The sequence below is a fragment of the Lepidochelys olivacea genome (genome assembly GCF_965140295.1).
Source record: "Lepidochelys olivacea isolate rLepOli2 genome assembly, chromosome: 9".
In the NCBI taxonomy this organism is placed as follows: domain Eukaryota; kingdom Metazoa; phylum Chordata; order Testudines; family Cheloniidae; genus Lepidochelys; species Lepidochelys olivacea.
The window spans coordinates 84,194,239-84,212,046 of record NC_140419.1 but is presented as its reverse complement, the minus strand read 5'-3'; the positions used below and the strand labels follow the sequence as shown (position 1 = coordinate 84,212,046).

At 40.8% G+C, this 17,808-nt stretch overlaps 1 protein-coding gene across 5 annotated transcripts; it reads left to right on the top strand.

Annotated features, from left to right (window-relative positions):
* The first annotated feature begins 403 nt into the window (after positions 1-403).
* Positions 404-11,615, top strand: SERTM2 (serine rich and transmembrane domain containing 2). 5 transcript variants are annotated; one of them, XR_014713001.1, is made up of 3 exons: positions 404-873; positions 1,752-1,858; positions 2,288-2,443. XR_014713001.1 is itself a non-coding variant. In XM_084639388.1 (3 exons), exon 3 carries the CDS (start codon positions 8,252-8,254, stop codon positions 8,531-8,533), a length of 282 nt encoding a protein of 93 aa, XP_084495514.1. In that variant the 5' UTR covers positions 404-873; positions 1,766-1,858; positions 7,666-8,251; the 3' UTR covers positions 8,534-11,615. The 5 variants fall into 5 exon arrangements, 4 of the variants coding, with proteins under 4 accessions (XP_084495514.1, XP_084495512.1, XP_084495513.1 ...); XM_084639388.1 differs by lacking the exon at positions 2,288-2,443 and adding an exon at positions 7,666-11,615 and having other exon boundaries at positions 1,766-1,858; XM_084639386.1 differs by lacking the exon at positions 2,288-2,443 and adding an exon at positions 7,666-11,615.
* Positions 11,616-17,808: the final 6,193 nt, after the last annotated feature.

Below are 17,808 nucleotides of genomic sequence, written 5' to 3'. Positions count from 1 at the left end.
CCTCTGTTATCAGAGAAAAGAGCCAATAGAAAGTCACAAGATACCAAGCATAGAAATCACATTTCTCATTCCAATCCACAACAAGGTGAAGCCATGCTTAGGTATGATTACAATGTTCTCATCTTGTAAATTACACTGATTCTAGAGACAGAAGGAATCATTAGATTCCTCCACAAGACAGTGGAGATTTTTTTCTAGGGAAAAAAAACACCTTTGGGCATTAAATAAAAACTTGTGTACTCTCCTACGAAACAAAGTTAACCAGTCTCTCCTCCAAGGTTCATATCTGGCAGCCTGGTCAAATAGCAGGACTGGTTTACAGCCCATGGGCTCTAAAGAGTTAAAAAGAGGCTTGCACAAACTTTGCTCACAGTGTAGCTTGCAGCCTCTTTGCTCTTGGTCTCTCCTCCCTCTCTCCTTATTGAGGAGAGGTAGCAGCAGTGCTGGAGAACTACCTTTCCTTCTACAATCTAACAACTGCCTACAGCAGCTGAAGGAGGGAACTGTCTGGCTAAGGCTGTTTCCATTCAAGCGTTCAGGCACATGAACAGAAGACTCTCCCCACCCTCCCTTGCTGAATGAAGGAAGAATATCAGCATTTATGCGGTTAAATCAGTCTGTCGGCTGGCATCTCAAGAGCTGGAATAAGAGTCGCCCCTGCCTGTCACGCAGCAAAACATTTACTTCAAGAGCAGAGAAGGAGAAAGTGCACTCCGCATGCTTGTTCGAAAAAAGATATTCTAGCTCCAGCAGTAAGACAGCAAATATTTCTTCCAAAGACCCAGCTAGTGGGGAGAGATGTTCCTAGACAAATTCTCAGCAAGTCCAAGGTCTGAACCAGATGCTTCCCACCAATCCTGCTTGCTAGGAAAGGTAATTATGCTCTTTAAATTCTTGATTATTTTCCTACATGCTGGCATAGCTGAGGCTTAGACACATTAGTTTACGCTTTGGCGTCAAAACAAAAGTATACCATCTGCCAACGAAAGAAGAGACCCTTGCCCCCAAATTCCCACTGGGGAAAATGCAAGAAACTGATGGAAACGGCATTTCAATGCTTTTTGTGCTTATTCAACATTTTTTTAAAGTGTAACTTATAAAGCACACTGTGCTCTGTACCAGGGTCTTTCTGCTTCTTCCAGCCGGGCAAAGGAGGACTGAACTACTAGCTTAGGAAAGCCCACGTTGGTGGTTTCAAACTGCGCCTCTTACTGTAATAATTGTCCTGTTCAATCCTGTTCTCATTTCTCTGTGATAGTTTTAGTACTGGATGGAACAGCAAAAACAGCTCACAATTGTTGTCCTCAGTTTCAAGGATCCTTTGCTACCTATTAAAACTTAAACTGATAGTGGAAAGAAAGCAAAGGAATGGAAGCATCTATCTAAGATAAGAGCATTTACTGCAGTTATCTAGCTATGCATTGGTTTTATCCTGGCCATACTTATTGTGTTGCAGGGTTTGAAAATCATTATTTCTCTTCCTTTGCTATAGAAGCAAGACATGGGGTGGGTCAGGTCTGGGTCATTAAAAACAGACTAAATCCTGAGCATGCTGAGATCCCTCAGCAAATATTGGCTTCACTGGGAGGTGAATGACTTCAGCACCTTGGCCCTCTGTATGTCTGTTACATATGGTGAGGGAAAGTGCTCTGATGTTAGTTTGTTTTAAGCCTCCATTTCCATTATTGATTTTTTTTTTATTAAACTACAGAACTTGTCTAATTTAAATAATTTCTCAAAAATAATTACAGAATTGTTATGACAGAACTATCTGTTTGGACTGAAAGGGCCTCATCCACTAACATCAATGAGGAGCCGAGGGCGTGAGCAGCTCCCAGGATTGGACCATATTTTCCAAGTAGGTCAGATCCTGTTCTGAATTAACAAATATTGATCAACAACTTAGATCTTTTAGGGAATTTGGTTTTTACTTCTGATGCACTGCACTTTAATAAATGTCTGTTAGTCTGACGATTAATTTGGAGGCTCCCAAAGCAGGGCAGGGAGGTCTTCGCCTACTCGGTTCTGAATCAGACAGTTCAGATCTTAACCTGCTTTGGAAATTGGCTTTGTGCAGCCTCTTTGCATATCAGATTTGCTTACCTGCTGTTAAACAACCCAGCTGCCACGGCTAGCTAGTGGGATGAAAGGGCTACAGAAAATACATTGAAATTCTGCTCCTGAGCCTTTTCTGCTAATAACAGTCTTTGTAAAACTAAAGCAAGTATCCAAAAAGATCTGCACATTGAAATACCTGCTAGTCATTTCAAATTCTTATATTTTGCAGTGAAATGCTCTTTGGTGATCTTGGTAACTGCTTCCTTTCTGGAAAAGATATAGGTAATTTCTCTACTTTCAACAGTCCAAATGAAGCTGAAGTCTCCAGATGTTACCTGCAATTCTATATCAATCAGACGACAAGTAATAAAAATCCATGCTAAATCTCCACTATTAATCTCTTACTTCTATTAATTCAAACTCTTGGCTTGGAATTAATTGTTGCACTTGAACTCCTAATGTGCTTAGCATTATACAGTCTAATTTTCAGAAGTATGTCAAGCCATTAGCCACTCTGGTCTTTAGGGAGAGACGCAGATTTCAGTTTTCTCTACCAGCTGAGACAGCTACAGACATGGGGTAAGGACAATGTTCTGCACTTTACTCATAGCATGTCAGACTACACATTGGTTGCACTTCGGCAGTGGTGGAGAAATCATATAGTATTAAAGTAGGTGTAATTAAACAAGCTCCCGCCATATCCTGTGTTTCCTACTAGCTACAAACAGTGAGTCTGTTCTTCACGGAGAAAGTTCATGCTTTATTCAGGCAAAGTGTGGGAATTATGGGAGTGAAATTTACTGCCCCCACCCACTCAGAGCCAAAGTCCAGGGCTGTAGCACAGCCTCATTCTTCAAGTCCTCTGCTGCAGCCTGTGTGCTGAAATAGCAGTGGCAGCCCCCACTATCACCACACCAATGCCACTTAGCGTGGTAAGATGCCAGCATCCTTGGGAACACGGATTCTTGGCCCCGCCCCTGCTCTCCATGCTGGCCTATGTGGGGACAGCACTGAGACCCTGTGACACACAGGGGAGTGTTTCCAGCATGGGGCTCACATAGTCCAGGGTGCTTCTGCTGGCAGTCTCCACCAATGTGAACTTCACCCCATACTGGATATGAATTCATTTGTACTATCACCTCCCAGAAGTCTCCTGTCTTTCTGTTTTTCATATGAAGGATAAATAGACACACATCAGATTAAGAATGGAAAAGTGCTGAGTTCTTTAATAACACGTGAGCTAACCACTTTGTTTCAGAGAAAGGCACCCATATTATGTTTTACATTTTATATATATATATATATATGAGGCAGCCAAAATCATTAGAAATGTGGGCCTCACAAGCCTTTATATAGTATTTTATACATAGGCTTATGAAAACACATTTCCAAAGTCAGCAGTGATTTTGGCTGCTTCAAATTTTAGGTGTTCAATTTGAGACAACATAAAGCGATCTGATATTCAGAAAGTGCTGAGCACCTGCCCTCTGGAAGCCAGGCCCCTCTAGGGCATCATTTTGGGCTCCAAAACCAAGGCACCCAATATCACTAGCCACTTTTGAAATCTAGGCCTTGTTCTTTACATTCTGGTTTTCCAGGAGTGCTGAAGTATTTAAAAAACATGGAATGGGCCAGATTTATCTCTGGTGCAACTGCACTAATTCCAGGGGACTTGCATCAGCAAGAGCTTTGCCCCAGTCTGCCTGGACAGGTTAATAAGTAATAAGAATGGAAGAAACCTCAAGAGAGAAAAAAGCTGGGAATCCACTAAAATATCACAAGATCTCCTGCTTTCAAAAGGGATTTCAAAATTGGAGGTGTAGGGTATCATTTGCATAGGTGTAAACCTAAACTGAAGGCGTTACTCTGGATATACACTGGTGTAGCACATCTGGCCCATGGACTGCTGCTAAAGTTTAAATGTCATCCTTATGCCCTTAATTCAATTAAAATAATATGTGCCAAAGGCTACGTAAAACCAGACTCAAACGCAGGGCTCACAGGCTGCAGAAGTCCAAGGGGTTTGTTTGTTTTCAGTGGCGCTTTTTTTGCTGAAGCCGTCTGGGAAGTCTGGAGAGATCGATAGAAGATGGTTGGGGTAGAGAAAAAGGAATAATAAAGCCTGTTTGAAACTTTCAGAAATAGTATCTTTCTAAGCTGCGAAAGGACAATCCAAACAAACAGTTTGAAAAAACATACCGTTTTATTTTATCCTCTGCTGTCAGGAAGGCCTACAATTATGTGCTCATAAACCACCCTTGATTTAAAATTGCATTTATTATAACAGTGCTGTCTGTGCCAATGTAAGTGAGCATTTCTCAGCATTTCCTATAAACCTTTGATTTCTTGGAAAGTTTGTAACTTGGCCATGAGAAATTCATTTGGCATAAAAAGGGATAGTCTACAATGCAAATTAATTATTTTAGCTGCTTGGGCAAAACAAGCTTTTGCTATCCTGACAGCCCAATGGTTGCGTCATGAGAGAATTTCAAGGGAGATTTTCAAGAGCACCTAGGAGACTTAGATGCTCAAGTTCATTGACTTTTAAAGGGACTTAAGTCTTTTAGGTACTTTTTGAAAATCCCACCTTTCATTCCTAGTGCCGTTCCTTCACATGCCAGCCCCACAGAAATGCAACTTGCTGGGGATGTTGCATGCTTAGTCCCCAGGGATTTGCACTATTCTGCAGTAACCATCACGACGCTGCGCATTGCAAATAGCCCTAGAACAATCAAACTCCCAGGTGTGCTGGAAAAATGGCTTTATTCGACTTTTCCTTCCCCCAGATCATGAGGCCCAATGGGGGCTGGTTTAGGTTAGGGGCTGGCTCAGGGCCTGACAGAACTCATAGCAGCACACTCTAACCATGCCCCCTCCTGCCTCTACACCCCAGTGGGTGGAACACAGCCAGATAACCAACTCAGGAATTATTCTAGGGGAATCCCCAGCTGACTGTTTAAGCCAGCAGTACAGCTCATTTTGACCATTCTATCATCCAGCAGGATCTGGCCCATTTATTCCTTAAGTTATCCTTTTATCTGTTTTTAAACTGTTTGAAACCAAGGGGGATCCTAGCAAACGCTGGGAGTGGTGTGGAGACACTGTGTTCAGCCCTTCAGTAACACCCAAGCCAGCTAAGTGGTAGTACTGATGGGACCCACACAGGGCCGGCTCTACCATTTTTGCTGCCCCAAGCAGTGTGCCGAATTGCCGCCACAGCGAGTGGCTGAAGATAGAAGCTGATGCCGAACTGCCGCCGTGGACGGCTGAACATAGAAGCTACCGCCAATTTACCGCCGCGAGCACACAGACTGCCGCCTCTTGTAGATTGCCGCCCCAAGCACCTGCTTGGAACGCTGGTGCCTGAAGCCGGTCCTGGACCCACAGAGAATTAGAGCTAGCCTTTTTCCCTCCAGAGAAGAATGTGGCACTGACTTGTGGGAAGAACTGATTAAGAAAAAAAGACAGAACTGTTTTCCCTCTGCAAATGCATTTATATCAAAATTAAGATGTTTCACTTTGTTTTGTTTCAATAATGTTGAAATTAGGGCTGTCAAGCAATTAAAAAATTAATTGTGATTAATCGCACTGTTAAACAATAGTATACCATTTATTTAAATATATTTGGATGTTTTCTACATTTTCAAATATATTGATTTCAATTACAACACAGAATACAAAGTGTACAGTGTTCACTTTATATTTATTTTTGATTACAAGTATTTGCACTGTAAAAAAACAAATAGTATTTTTCAATTCACCTAATACAAGTACTGTAGTGCAATTTCTTTCTCATGAAAGTTGAATTTACAAATGTAGAATTATGTACCAAAAAAACCTACATTCAAAAATAAAACAATGTAAAATTTTAGAACCTGCAAATCCACTCAGTCCTACTTCTTGGTCAGCCAATCGCTCAGACAGACAAGTTTGTTTACATTTGCAGGAGATAATGCTGTCCTCTTCTTGTTTACAATGTCACCAGAAAGTGAGAACAGGCGTTCTCATGGCACCGTTGTAGCTGGCGTCACAAGATATTTACGTGCCAGATGCTCTAAAGATTCATTTGTCCCTTCATGCTTCAACCACCATTCCAGGAAACATGAGTCCATGCTGATGACGGGTTCTGCTCGATAACAATCCAAAGCAGTGTGGACGAACATGTTCATTTTCATTATCTGAGTCAGATGCCACCAGCAGGTTGATTTTCTTTTTCGGTAGTTTGGGTTCTGTAGTTTCCATATCGGAGTGTTACTCTTCCATACCTCGTCCCGCTCAGATTTTGGAAGGCACTTCAGATTCTTAAACCTTGGGTCAAGTTCTGTAGCTATCTTCAGAAATCTCACATTGGTACCTTTTTTGCGTTTTGTAAATCTGCAGTGAAAGTGTTCTTAAAATGTACAAGATGTGCTGGGTCATCATCAGAGGCTGCTAGAACATGAAATATATGGCAGAATGAGGGTAAAACAGAGCAGGGGACATACAATTCTCCCCCAAGGAGTTCAGTCACAAACTTAATTAATGTCTTATTTTTTTAACTTGTGTCATCAGCATGGAAGCATGTCCTCTGGAACGGTGGCACTTTCACGACAAAGATTGCACTACATTACTTGTATGAGGTGAATTGAAAAATACTATTTCTTTTGTTTATCATTTTTACAGTGCAAATATTTATAATACAAAATAATATACACTTTGATTTCAATTACAACACAGAATACAATATATATATGAAAATGTAGAAAAACATCCAAAATATTTAACAAATTTCAATTGGTATTCTATTGGTTAACAGTGGGATTAAAACTGCTATTAATCATGATTAATTTTTGTAATCACAATTAATTTTTTAAGTTAATCATGTGAGTTAACATTTTAATATTTAATGTGTGCATATTAGATATTTTACATTATGTTTCAGCATTAACAAAATGTTTTTACCTTATCAGAACAAAACATGTTGAGGTTTCTTAAGAGAAATATTTTTGGACTTTCTGTTGCATGAGAAATTTTTCATTGTTACAATCTGGAATGAGATCAGTTTTTGAAATGTCAGAATTTCCCATGGGATGGGAATCCCTTTTCTGACCAGCTTTGCTTGTGGGAGGTAAGTGGGCACTTGTAGACAGGACCCAGTCCACATTGGCAGAGCTTCAGCTGCTCATAGGACACTCTGTGCCAGCAGTATGCTTCTCAAGTTATAGCTGAGATGACACATGCAGAGCTTTATGTGTAGGAAGGCAGTGGGGTTCATATCTTTTCCTCCATTAGTTTTAATGGCCCACATCTGTATAATCAGTGGGTGTTTCCCTAACCCACAAACACAGAATACTAGAATAGGAAACAATAGTGAATTATGCAGAGTAACAGTACCCTTCCTCTAAAGGTATAAAGAACCTTTGTAAACACATAATGCTCTTCCGGATTACCAAATGGCTCACAGGACCATGTCCGCGAATTCAGTTCATACCCCTGGAAATGCAATGCTCTAATAGCGATCAGATCAGATACCAATTTCATATTATCCTTTATCTGTCAGGTTGGTATGGTGAGAGTACAGTAGAAACTGGGTTTACTAATTCTTTTTGTTATCTCTTTCCCTTTTAGAAAGAAAGCGGTTTTGACTGACCCTAATTACAGAATCAGTTCAATGTGGAAAGTGGAAAAGACCCCATTTTTTCCAAACTCTCCTTCACCTAATCACTGACATCCATAACTTTGGAGAGTGGAGATCATCAACCATATTAGCAAGAGATAAAACAAGCTTGCCAGGTCACCCAGGAATAAATCATCTGCAGCGTGATAGGTTGGCAGAAAGTTCACTTCCTTTGTTCAAAAAGGAAAGCCTGTATAGAGCTAAGCCCGGCAGCAACTCAGATCTGTTAGTTCCAGAAGAGGACTAAAGAGATTTGGGCAAATTAAAACTCTGACAGCATAAGAAGTTATAACAACAAAAATCGATCTCTAATGGGGCATGTGAGAAATGACTTCCAAAGGCTCTTGTAGAGCAGTTTGCTTAACCAAGTGGGGTGAAGATCTCACAACCAACACAATTGTGCTTTCACTACAGAACTCTGGTCAGCATCCACTTTCAGGTGTAAACCCCCTTTCTGGATTTTCTTCATGAAATGGGTGAAGAAAGGCAACATTTTAAGGGTGAATAGAGAAAATGGACAAAACCTGAGAGGGAGCAATGACTGAGATTTATTTTAAATACCGTGGAAATCTTACTGGCCGTGTCCACTTGCCAACCCTGGCTACAGAAGTAAACACGACAGCAGATAAATATGCCAACCTGTACATGTACGTTGGCTTGTTCCTAACGCTCCTGGCCATCCTTCTCATACTACTCTTCACCATGCTCTTACGCCTGAAGCACGTGATCTCCCCAATCACCACCTCTCCAGAAAGCACAGAGAATGCACACCAGTTTACAGATGTAGAAATGCACAGCAGGATTCCTAGCATTCAATGAGACAGAAGCAACAGGCAGGAGGAAAGAGCTGCATGGCTCACAAAGCACCTTTTGTTTGGCAAAATATGCGTGTGCTTTGTGGGGAAGAGAACTCCCACCTGCCCACTCTGCTCTGCAATGTACTCCACATGTATCAAACAAACATTTTCAGCATCTAGGGCAGTATCATTTGACTCATTTGTGAACTGACAGTCATAAAATATCCAGTAGGCTTAGAACACTCCTGCCCCCTGAAGACTGCAAGCAACATGTGTTGAGAAGTTTGGTTTCTATCAGAATATGGAGCACATGTCCTAAATAAAATCTAGACCACAGAAGCCTAGTTGCTCTCAGGAGAGACTCGGCTCCTCCTGAAAAGACTTAATCCAAATGATAAAAGCTACTATAATGACAGCCAAAAAACCAAAAACATACAAGAATATTTTCTGAAAGATGTATTTGCTGAGTTATCTTTCCTTCTATTGTTAGAGGAGATTCTTCGCCTGATAAGAGACTTGAACTCAAAGTTAATTTGTGGTGCAGGCTCAAAGAACCCACAGGGCACATAAGGAAAATGAATAGTGGTGTGAAAATCCCCAGACATCCATCCCATTCAAGAAGGAAAATCTTAAATGGTGTTTTTTCCACTTGGAATAGCACATTTGCAAAATGCAATTTTGGAAATAGACAAGCGTTCCTGCTATAAGGCCAATGTGCATCATATACTGGGGCTATTACTTTCAGACATTAAGAATCAAACAAAGAGTGAATATTGCATTCCAATTATCAGAAAGAGGCAGCTCATTCAGAATGAAAGAAAATAAGAGGTAAAGTTCTTTGCATGAATCAAGCAGCATGAGTCATATTCAGAAGACACACTGCCTCTGTGTCCCTGCCCTTCCTTTGCAGGAACTGCATTCCCTAAAATTAGGTTCATTTCTTTCAGCTTTCCTAATGTCACTCAGTAATTAAAATCCTATTTAATGTTAGTGAATTAAGTGGACATTGCTAAAAGTGATAAGGTTGTTCTGAACTTGGACCTCTCTGTCATCTCCATGTAGCTTTTCCCTCCAGAAACACGCTAAAACTCCCAATACTTTTCTCCCAAGGATACGGGGGCAGGGGAGAAGGGAAAGGGAAGAGAATGCCAAGGCCCCACACTGCAATAATAAATCAGCATGCACAGCTCTGTACTCTGGAGTTATCCTAAATGACCAACTAGTGTGCATACAAAATTAAAGGAAAATATGAGCACTGAAATAGGAGAGCAAGATTCCAAGAGATCAACTGGAACAGTAAGAAAAAAATATCTAAAATTATGAAACAATATGCTGGGAATGTCCTTTTAACGTCTCTCTATATAAACACACAATACTTTATGGAAAAAAATAAGGACTTTCTTCACATGGATCAGAAAGATGGCAATCAAATATAGCATCTCAATTCTGTTGGGCCACTATCCCTTATAACAACACTTCTTAGATAGGGATCATTTAAACTCATGTTTACTGGGCAGGTGCTTCCCCATGGATTTTAACTAGCACATCTTACCTCCTTTGCTCCTGTCTAAATCTAGCCTTGTGCTAAAACTCCCTTGTGCTTTCCACTTTATATACAATCATTTGCCAATTCTCCTCTCTCCAAGGGCCTGAAAGTGCAAACTCCCCACACACAAACAGTGCTAAAATTAGCAATGACACTGACTCTACAGACCTGTAACAACAACAAGAACTTGTTCTTCCAATGCTTCGGGAATTGTGATTTCTTTATCCTTATGGGTCAGTTGTTCGATGGGTTGTTTTTGACTAGGAGTCTGGCTTCTTTATCTCTCTATGGGGAAGAACAAGATGCTAAAACCACAGTGGTCATGAATGGTCCACAGCAAGGATTAGCATTATTGTCACTGCTGTTCTGACTGCAAGACTCTTTCTCCATGTAGAATAGCACCTTTTGTACTCAGCGTACTCCATGAGGTGCAGGCTCAATGGGGAAAACAGTTAGTGTAGTAACTATGTAAGGAAACACAACATCCAATATACTTTCAGCAATATTTTCCACATAGCCTTGGACATTAGAATGTATTTGCCTGGAAGAGAAATGTAGGCCAGGTCACAGGTTATCCTGTACTCTTGTGCCATGGGATCATCACTTGAGCACCTACTAGACAGGACCCTGGCTTAACAGTTCATCTGAGGGACGGTACAGCACTCTCCCTGTTGTTGTGCAGCTCTATCAGCACTGCTTAGGAGTCCAGATTCTACTTGTTGTAGGATTTAATCTAAATCCTGCTAAACCAGATTGCTACTAACTGAGCCATGCTGTCATGTATGTTTAACAATATAAAAAAAGGTTTACTTGATACAGTTTCATTCTTTCAGCAGCAAAAGCACAGAATACTGGCTAAAATATGTATTTACCCCATGCAATCTTAAGTCCACCGCCATCTTTTTCAGGACCCTTTTAAAAGTGTACAAGAACCGTAGAATTCTGACCATTCCTTAACCCATGTGGCAATTAACAGTCTCTGAGAAACAATAATCTTCTATCATAGCCACCCAGAGAAGGAAAAGTTTTACTCCCAAGATACAGAGAGAGCTGCAGATATATCTATTTAATGAAGACATTTTAGTACAAAGAATAATGACAGACAAATTGATTTTCGGCCCAATCCTAATAGCAATTAATTCAGTGGCAGATTGGGGCCCTTAATTTTCTGTTAAAATATTTTAACTCATAAAAATACTCTTATTCAAAAAATGATTTAATAAATATATTGTAAATGAAAGGTTGATCCATTTATATTTAATCATATATTATATTTGGGCAGATAATATATTTGTATACAATACTGCCAGGAAAGGCAGCCAGAGCTACCAACATACAGCATCACTTTTCCCTTCTAATGTTGTTTGTCTCCATTTCAGACAGCAAGTAGCTGTTCAGCTCAGTATGCCCTATGCCTGGTATGCTCCCTCGATAGGCTATTTACATAAGACCTATATATATTTTTGTTAGAAAAAACATATGCACATTGTATGCACTCCTTGTCTTTTTCAAGGCTAGCAGATTTTAAAGCCTGCATTTCTCAAAGAAACAAATAAAACACGTGTTCTCCATTTGTAGTCTTTTTGTTCCTATTTGTAATTTTCAAGAGCATGGGCCTTCCGGGGAAAGGGACTGCTGGCTGGAATTTGCCTTTGTGGGTCTATTCGAGTCATAAGGATTCAGTGGGCTTTGGTATTGGTTTGGATATGTTGAATGACGACTGCAATTTAAGCACTGAGTTGCTGGATCTGTAATGTTGTGGTCTCATTTCACCACCTTTTCCCTCCACAAGCTTTATTTGTTTGCTTCCCACTTGTCCATCTGCTAAAAAATATTTTTATAAAACCTAAGAGAAACACTATACATCAATTCTGAATCAGCTGACTGCTTTATACTATTACCATAATGTGCACAGGGCCAGCAGCTCATAGTAGGGCTCACATGGAGGAGTACTATACTCCTCCAGTGCTCCCACTGATTTCAACTGAATCATTAGGACTGCTGGAGAATCACAGAACTAAGGTACTACTGTGCACCCATGCAGGAGAATAAGGGAACATAAGGAGCCCCCATACTCTGCATTGCCAGAGCCTTTGCAGTCAGATCACTTCCACTCTAGAGCAAAAGACCAGGCTTGACTGACTGAGTCCTGATTTGGTTCCGACCCTTCTCCTGGTAGGGTCTCTTTCTTAGGCTGGATTGTAAGGTTACAGTCCAGCCCTGTTCGAATCTGATAACCTTACTCAAACTCACAATCATCAGGAAACAGAAACCATCACAACTGCCCTTAATAGTCCTCAAAAATTCTTCCATCATATTTAGCCAAAAGGTTGCCAAGAATCCTCTCCCCACCCCACACCCATCTACAGTCATGTTTCACCACATAATGAATGTATGTTAAAACACAGCAAAAGATTCAAATACAAACATACCTTAAGAGCTAAAAATCCTGATTCACAATCTGTCCAATCACTCTCTATTAACTTTCATGGTGGGGGTCTCTGATGGGAAAAAAATCCACAAGTGATGGTGGCTGTTTGATACTTCTAGCATGCTTGGAAAGGATTGTAAAAATGACACATAAAAAGCATTCAAGTGTATTTTTATACATATTGATAAATACACAAGAGATGCTGAGAAAGGTTTTAGGACCTCTTCCTCTACAGGAATCAAGCAAAGCTAGGGGATCTCCCATATCAGTTTTCAGGTGCTATCTATCTAACTGTGGAGATCTGGATATGAATCTAATATTTTACAGCAGCATTCATTCATGACACAAACATTATACATGCACTGGTGCTGTTTTACAGTCATGGCTTCAAGGCATTGAGCATAAACTTTAGACTCTATGAGGGGCTTTGTGACCTTCATCACCCTCAGATCTGTAGAGACAATGAAGGTCCAAAAGGAAGATGAGAAGTTTATAGATACTAAAGTTCACCCTGGTGCTTTTTTTAAAAAAATTACCATTTGCCTAGGCTTCAAAATGAATATGCAAAAAGTGGAATGAAAAGTTAACTCCTAGATTACTAGGTTCTTCTCCCCTCTCCCTGGATTGCTTTATGTGCAGATTTCCCCTAGTGCTTTCGCAACAGAGGAAGATTAAGTCCATCTTCCAAGGCAGTTAACGTTCTGCATGAACAATAATGTTAAACTTGTTTTTGGCAGAGTGATTTTTATCAAAGGTGTTCTGGGATCTTCTTAGATATAGGCAGGAGGAACTCATTCAGCTGTAGATTATATTTAGCTAAGAGTGGAAGTGGGTTAGTGACAATCAGGAAGGGGTCTGTCCAATTCAGATACAATTTATAAATAATGCCTATATGGACATCAATGTGAATTTAGCTTTTATGTAAATTTATCAACTGGAGAGGGGGAAAAAAAGATTAATCACATGGACCTCAAGAATGGTCTTTGTTACTTTCTCCAATTATTTTATTGTTTGCAAACTGTAAGTGTCTTTCACTTATTTTAGAGCGGTCACTTTAAAATTATTTCTCCAATAAGGTCCAGAATGACTTTGTACTCCTAGCAGCCAACCAGTTGACACTCACTCTCATGGTTTTACAGACACAGGGATCTATTCAGATGACCCATTTAAGGGTTTGGTGCTATAGGACTTAAGTAGTATAACAACTTTTAATAGACTACAAACTTACTAACAGCCAAATTTTTAGAGTGTAAACTATTAATGGAAAATAAATAACTAGGGCATACCCTGGTTTCAATTTCTGGCCTCATTTTCTTAGTGTCTTCCCTAGCAACTGCAAGCACTAGAGAAGCAGTGAACCCAACGCAGGGAAATGTGGAGTGTCCCTCTGACTAACCTAGACAGAGGCACTGATGGCTCCTACAGGAAGCCCCATCCAGTTCTAAGCTAGAGGGAGGTGACACCTAACTTTAGGGATCAAGTAGAAGTTCAGGGATCTGGCTAGAATAAGGACTCATGAGAAATAAATTTTATATAAACTTCACAATTCCAGTCATTCTTTCAGTCAATTTTCTGCATAAGTGAGTCAAACCCACACAGGCACACAGCCTCTGCTCTCTCTCCACCCTACACTGAGGCTCAGCATCTCGGGAGCACTACTGTGGCCACATATGGTTCAAGAAAGGTTACCTCCCTCACAGCCACATTAGGCCCTAGGCATTTGATCTAAATCATTGGCCCATTCACTACAAAATATTTTAAACTTGGCATTTGTATGAAAAAATGATACCTGAAGTCCTTGAACTAACTCAAGTCCCACCTTGAGTCCCTCTTCACTGCAGAGTTAACCTGGGCTCTTCTTCAGGTGTTGCCCCTCATTCCCCCGCCGCCAACCACACATACAAAAGCCACATCCCGGATTTTGGTGATGCTTTGAACCCAAGATGGCCATAGGCTAAAGCCTGAGACTGACACCACATCCGCTTGGCAGCGAGGACACAGGCTAGATTAACTGAGAGCCAAAAGTCCTCCAATGCCTTCCCACAATTCACCCTGGGTGCCCAGAGAGACAGGCAAGTTCTTCCACAATTCACTAGGAAAGAGTCATAGGGCTGTTTAGCTTACTGCAGCACTGAGAACCATGGGATATGCCCCCAGAAGTCTTAGCAAGACACAGGTGCGTGGAGCACCAGCGAGGACACAGTAACTGTAGTGCCACTTTGCAGTGCGGCTGCCTAGACCCAGGCTAGGCAAACACGGGTGCCAATCAAGCAAATTAAGACATACCTATATTTAGGACATACTATAGTTTCTCATCCCTTAGCAACTTTAATTCAAACGAATTCAAGGTGATTGCAAAACAAAACAAAAAACAAAACATTGTTCTGTCAACATACCTCCGGCTTGTCTGATGCTGAAGCACGTTTAAATGCACAAAAGGCTCCCATCTGGGTCATTGATGGACTGCTGCTGTACAGAGACTGGCACCCAGGGGAATCCTCCCCCCATCCCCATCTGGCAACAAGAGTGAAACTAATGTGAGTTTCACGGTTGCTCACAGATTTTTTTCACCCTACTACAGCTCTGAAAAGTTCTGAGCAGCCCTAGATGCACTGAATCTGCCAGTCTGTGAATTCATGAAGACAACACTACATTGGGTTTCACTTGGCTCATGTTGGAAAGGTTATTTCCACAACTGTGCAAAAAAAAAAAAAAAACTTTTTTTTTGCTGTTAAATACATAGACATGAAAAGGAGGAAAAGGAGAGTTCTAAACATGCATTGTTTTCGTTGATGTACTATTGTAGCATGTACTAAATTTCAGAGCTCTTTGCAGTTATACTGTAGAAGCAACACTGAAATGAGAGCTGGCAGATAAGCACAGCAGAGACAGACTCTCTACACAGATTTGCAACTAGAAGAGCCATAATTGGAGAAAGAGGCTGGCCAGGATCAGAATGCCAAGACTGCTTTGCCTTTGTTTGACTTCTGCTGGTAACTGTCCATCAAGTTAGAGCCTGATTCAACATTTCCCCACCTTACCACCTGCCTCTGGATCCAGAATGAAGTTATTTGCAACAAAACAATAAGACAACTGTTTGTACATAATGTACTGGCTAAGTGTATGGCTAGGCGATTGTTAAAAATAAATTTACAAGGTGGGATTTTTCCTCCCTGGTGACTTTTGTCTGGTTTAGAGTTCCTGAACCAACCCCTAAATATAAACCACTTCTGAAAATTCAGTTTTCATTGAAAATTTTGAACAAAAAAATAGATTCACTCTTGTGGTGTTTGAAAAGTCTCTTTCACTCAATTCTGAAACAAGCTACCTAAGGGAGAGTTCATGAGTTAGGCCGAGGGCATGGAGACAAATACTTGAGCTCTATTACCACTCTGGCTACTGAGGAGCCTTAATAGTTCAACATCGTTGCCCCTTTTTTCCCAGTTGGGGAAACTGAAGCACTCAGATGTGACTTGCCCAAGATCATCCACCAAGGAGCAGCCGGCATTGCGGTATGCACACATTTACAACCAAACCTTCTAGGTCAGAGTATGGATTCTACACTTGTGTAGAAGAAACACCAGGTAAAAGAGAGACTAGTAATATGTACAGTGATGGCTGCACAAAAAAAGGTGCATCTCTGTGGACATTTGTATTCAAAGATGTGCAACACCTAGCTTCCTCCTGCAGGCTATATGCTTTACTAACAGAACCATTCATAGCAGAATGCAGACTGCTGGCAAGATATGCATGACAGGTCATAGGAATGATTCATCACAGATCACAAGATACACACGTGTAACTTAAGAAGACAAAGCTAGAGTCCAGGTGTGTTTTTCCTCTGTCACAAACAAAGAAAGCCAGAAACAAAACAGGGACCAAACCAAAGGTTTTTTAGTATGTGTATTTGTGCTGAATATAAGAAGAAAGATATGAAACTCACATAGCATAGTAAGTGCCCTATAAAAGGGGAAAATGCAATGGGAATGAATTCAATTAATAAGGCTCAAAACTCAGAATTTTAATGAGAATTCATTGTATGCCTAAATGTGCTACTGTTTGTGTTTTTTTTTTTGCCCTAGTGCTTAGCTTTGTGATTTATTTATGTCATCATAAACTTCACTGTATATCCCTCCCCAGAAATGGTCCACTAAGTAGAAGATGAGGATAAATACTTGATGAGAAATTATAATAGGTTTCCTTTTTTAACACTGGCTGGCCTAACAGACCAGTGAAATATGGAACTAATCTTGGACTAGACAGCACTATTCACGGATGGTCCTTTTTCCATCACAAAAGGAAACCACCATCATAAGTGGCAGTCACAACAAAGAGCCCAAGGACTGAATAGGCATGACACTAAGTTACCCTCTTACTGCAAGAGATGGTTTTTCCGGGTCAGGGTTTGAACATAGGAGTGGGCCAACCTTGGGGTAGCTTGCACGCTGGCTGCCTAGATCATACTTATTCTGTCTCCCCATTTAACCTCATGGACCTTAATAGATCTACTCTGGAAGGATGAAGCATGGAGTCAGCCCAGCTGGGAATGGAACGTGTGGTTCCAGAGACTGTAGGCATTTCTCACTTGTTACTTAGATTTACCTCTCTGGCAGTGGAATCTGAGAAACAAGCAATATCCAAACCAAATTACAGCAGAAGGCAAATAAGAAACTAGACCCTATTGGCAGGCAAAGTCTTCTGAATGCAGAGAGCCTGAGACATATTTTCTCCCAGGAGCAACCAATTTTTAACAAGTCCCCTTTAGCAAGCTGTCCCTTGGGCTAGGATCAACTACAGCAGGTGCCTGGTTTATCCATATCCCCTTTATACAAACATATTCATGTATGTGTGTATGTAGGTAGAGAGAGACTGTCTCAAATACACCTCCCCTTGCATTTACGTTGACATATCGGTGCTCTGGCAACTATAACAATCACTTACATAGAAAAATTAATACCAGGAAGATAATTAATATAATTTTGGCTTCTTTGAATGTGATTTAAAGGTGAAAGGAGGAGGAGCCAAGCTCATGTGATCAGCCAGCACTCCATGGGCCGTCATCACATGCTCACGGACCAATCTGAGAGTCACTTTCATAGGGGGACTTTTCAGTTACTGGGTTTATCTATTTTTTTTTTTTTTTTGGAAGGGAAGATGGATAGGCAAAAAAAAAAAAAGGCTTACTTTTTGTAGCCTCATGCATAGGTGTGTACTGGTTCTTTTACATTCTCCTCCCCCACCCACTAAGAAAAGATAAACCCAGCAAACAACATCCCCATCTACTTGGAGCATTGGGAGCTACTGTCTGACTCCCAGGAGA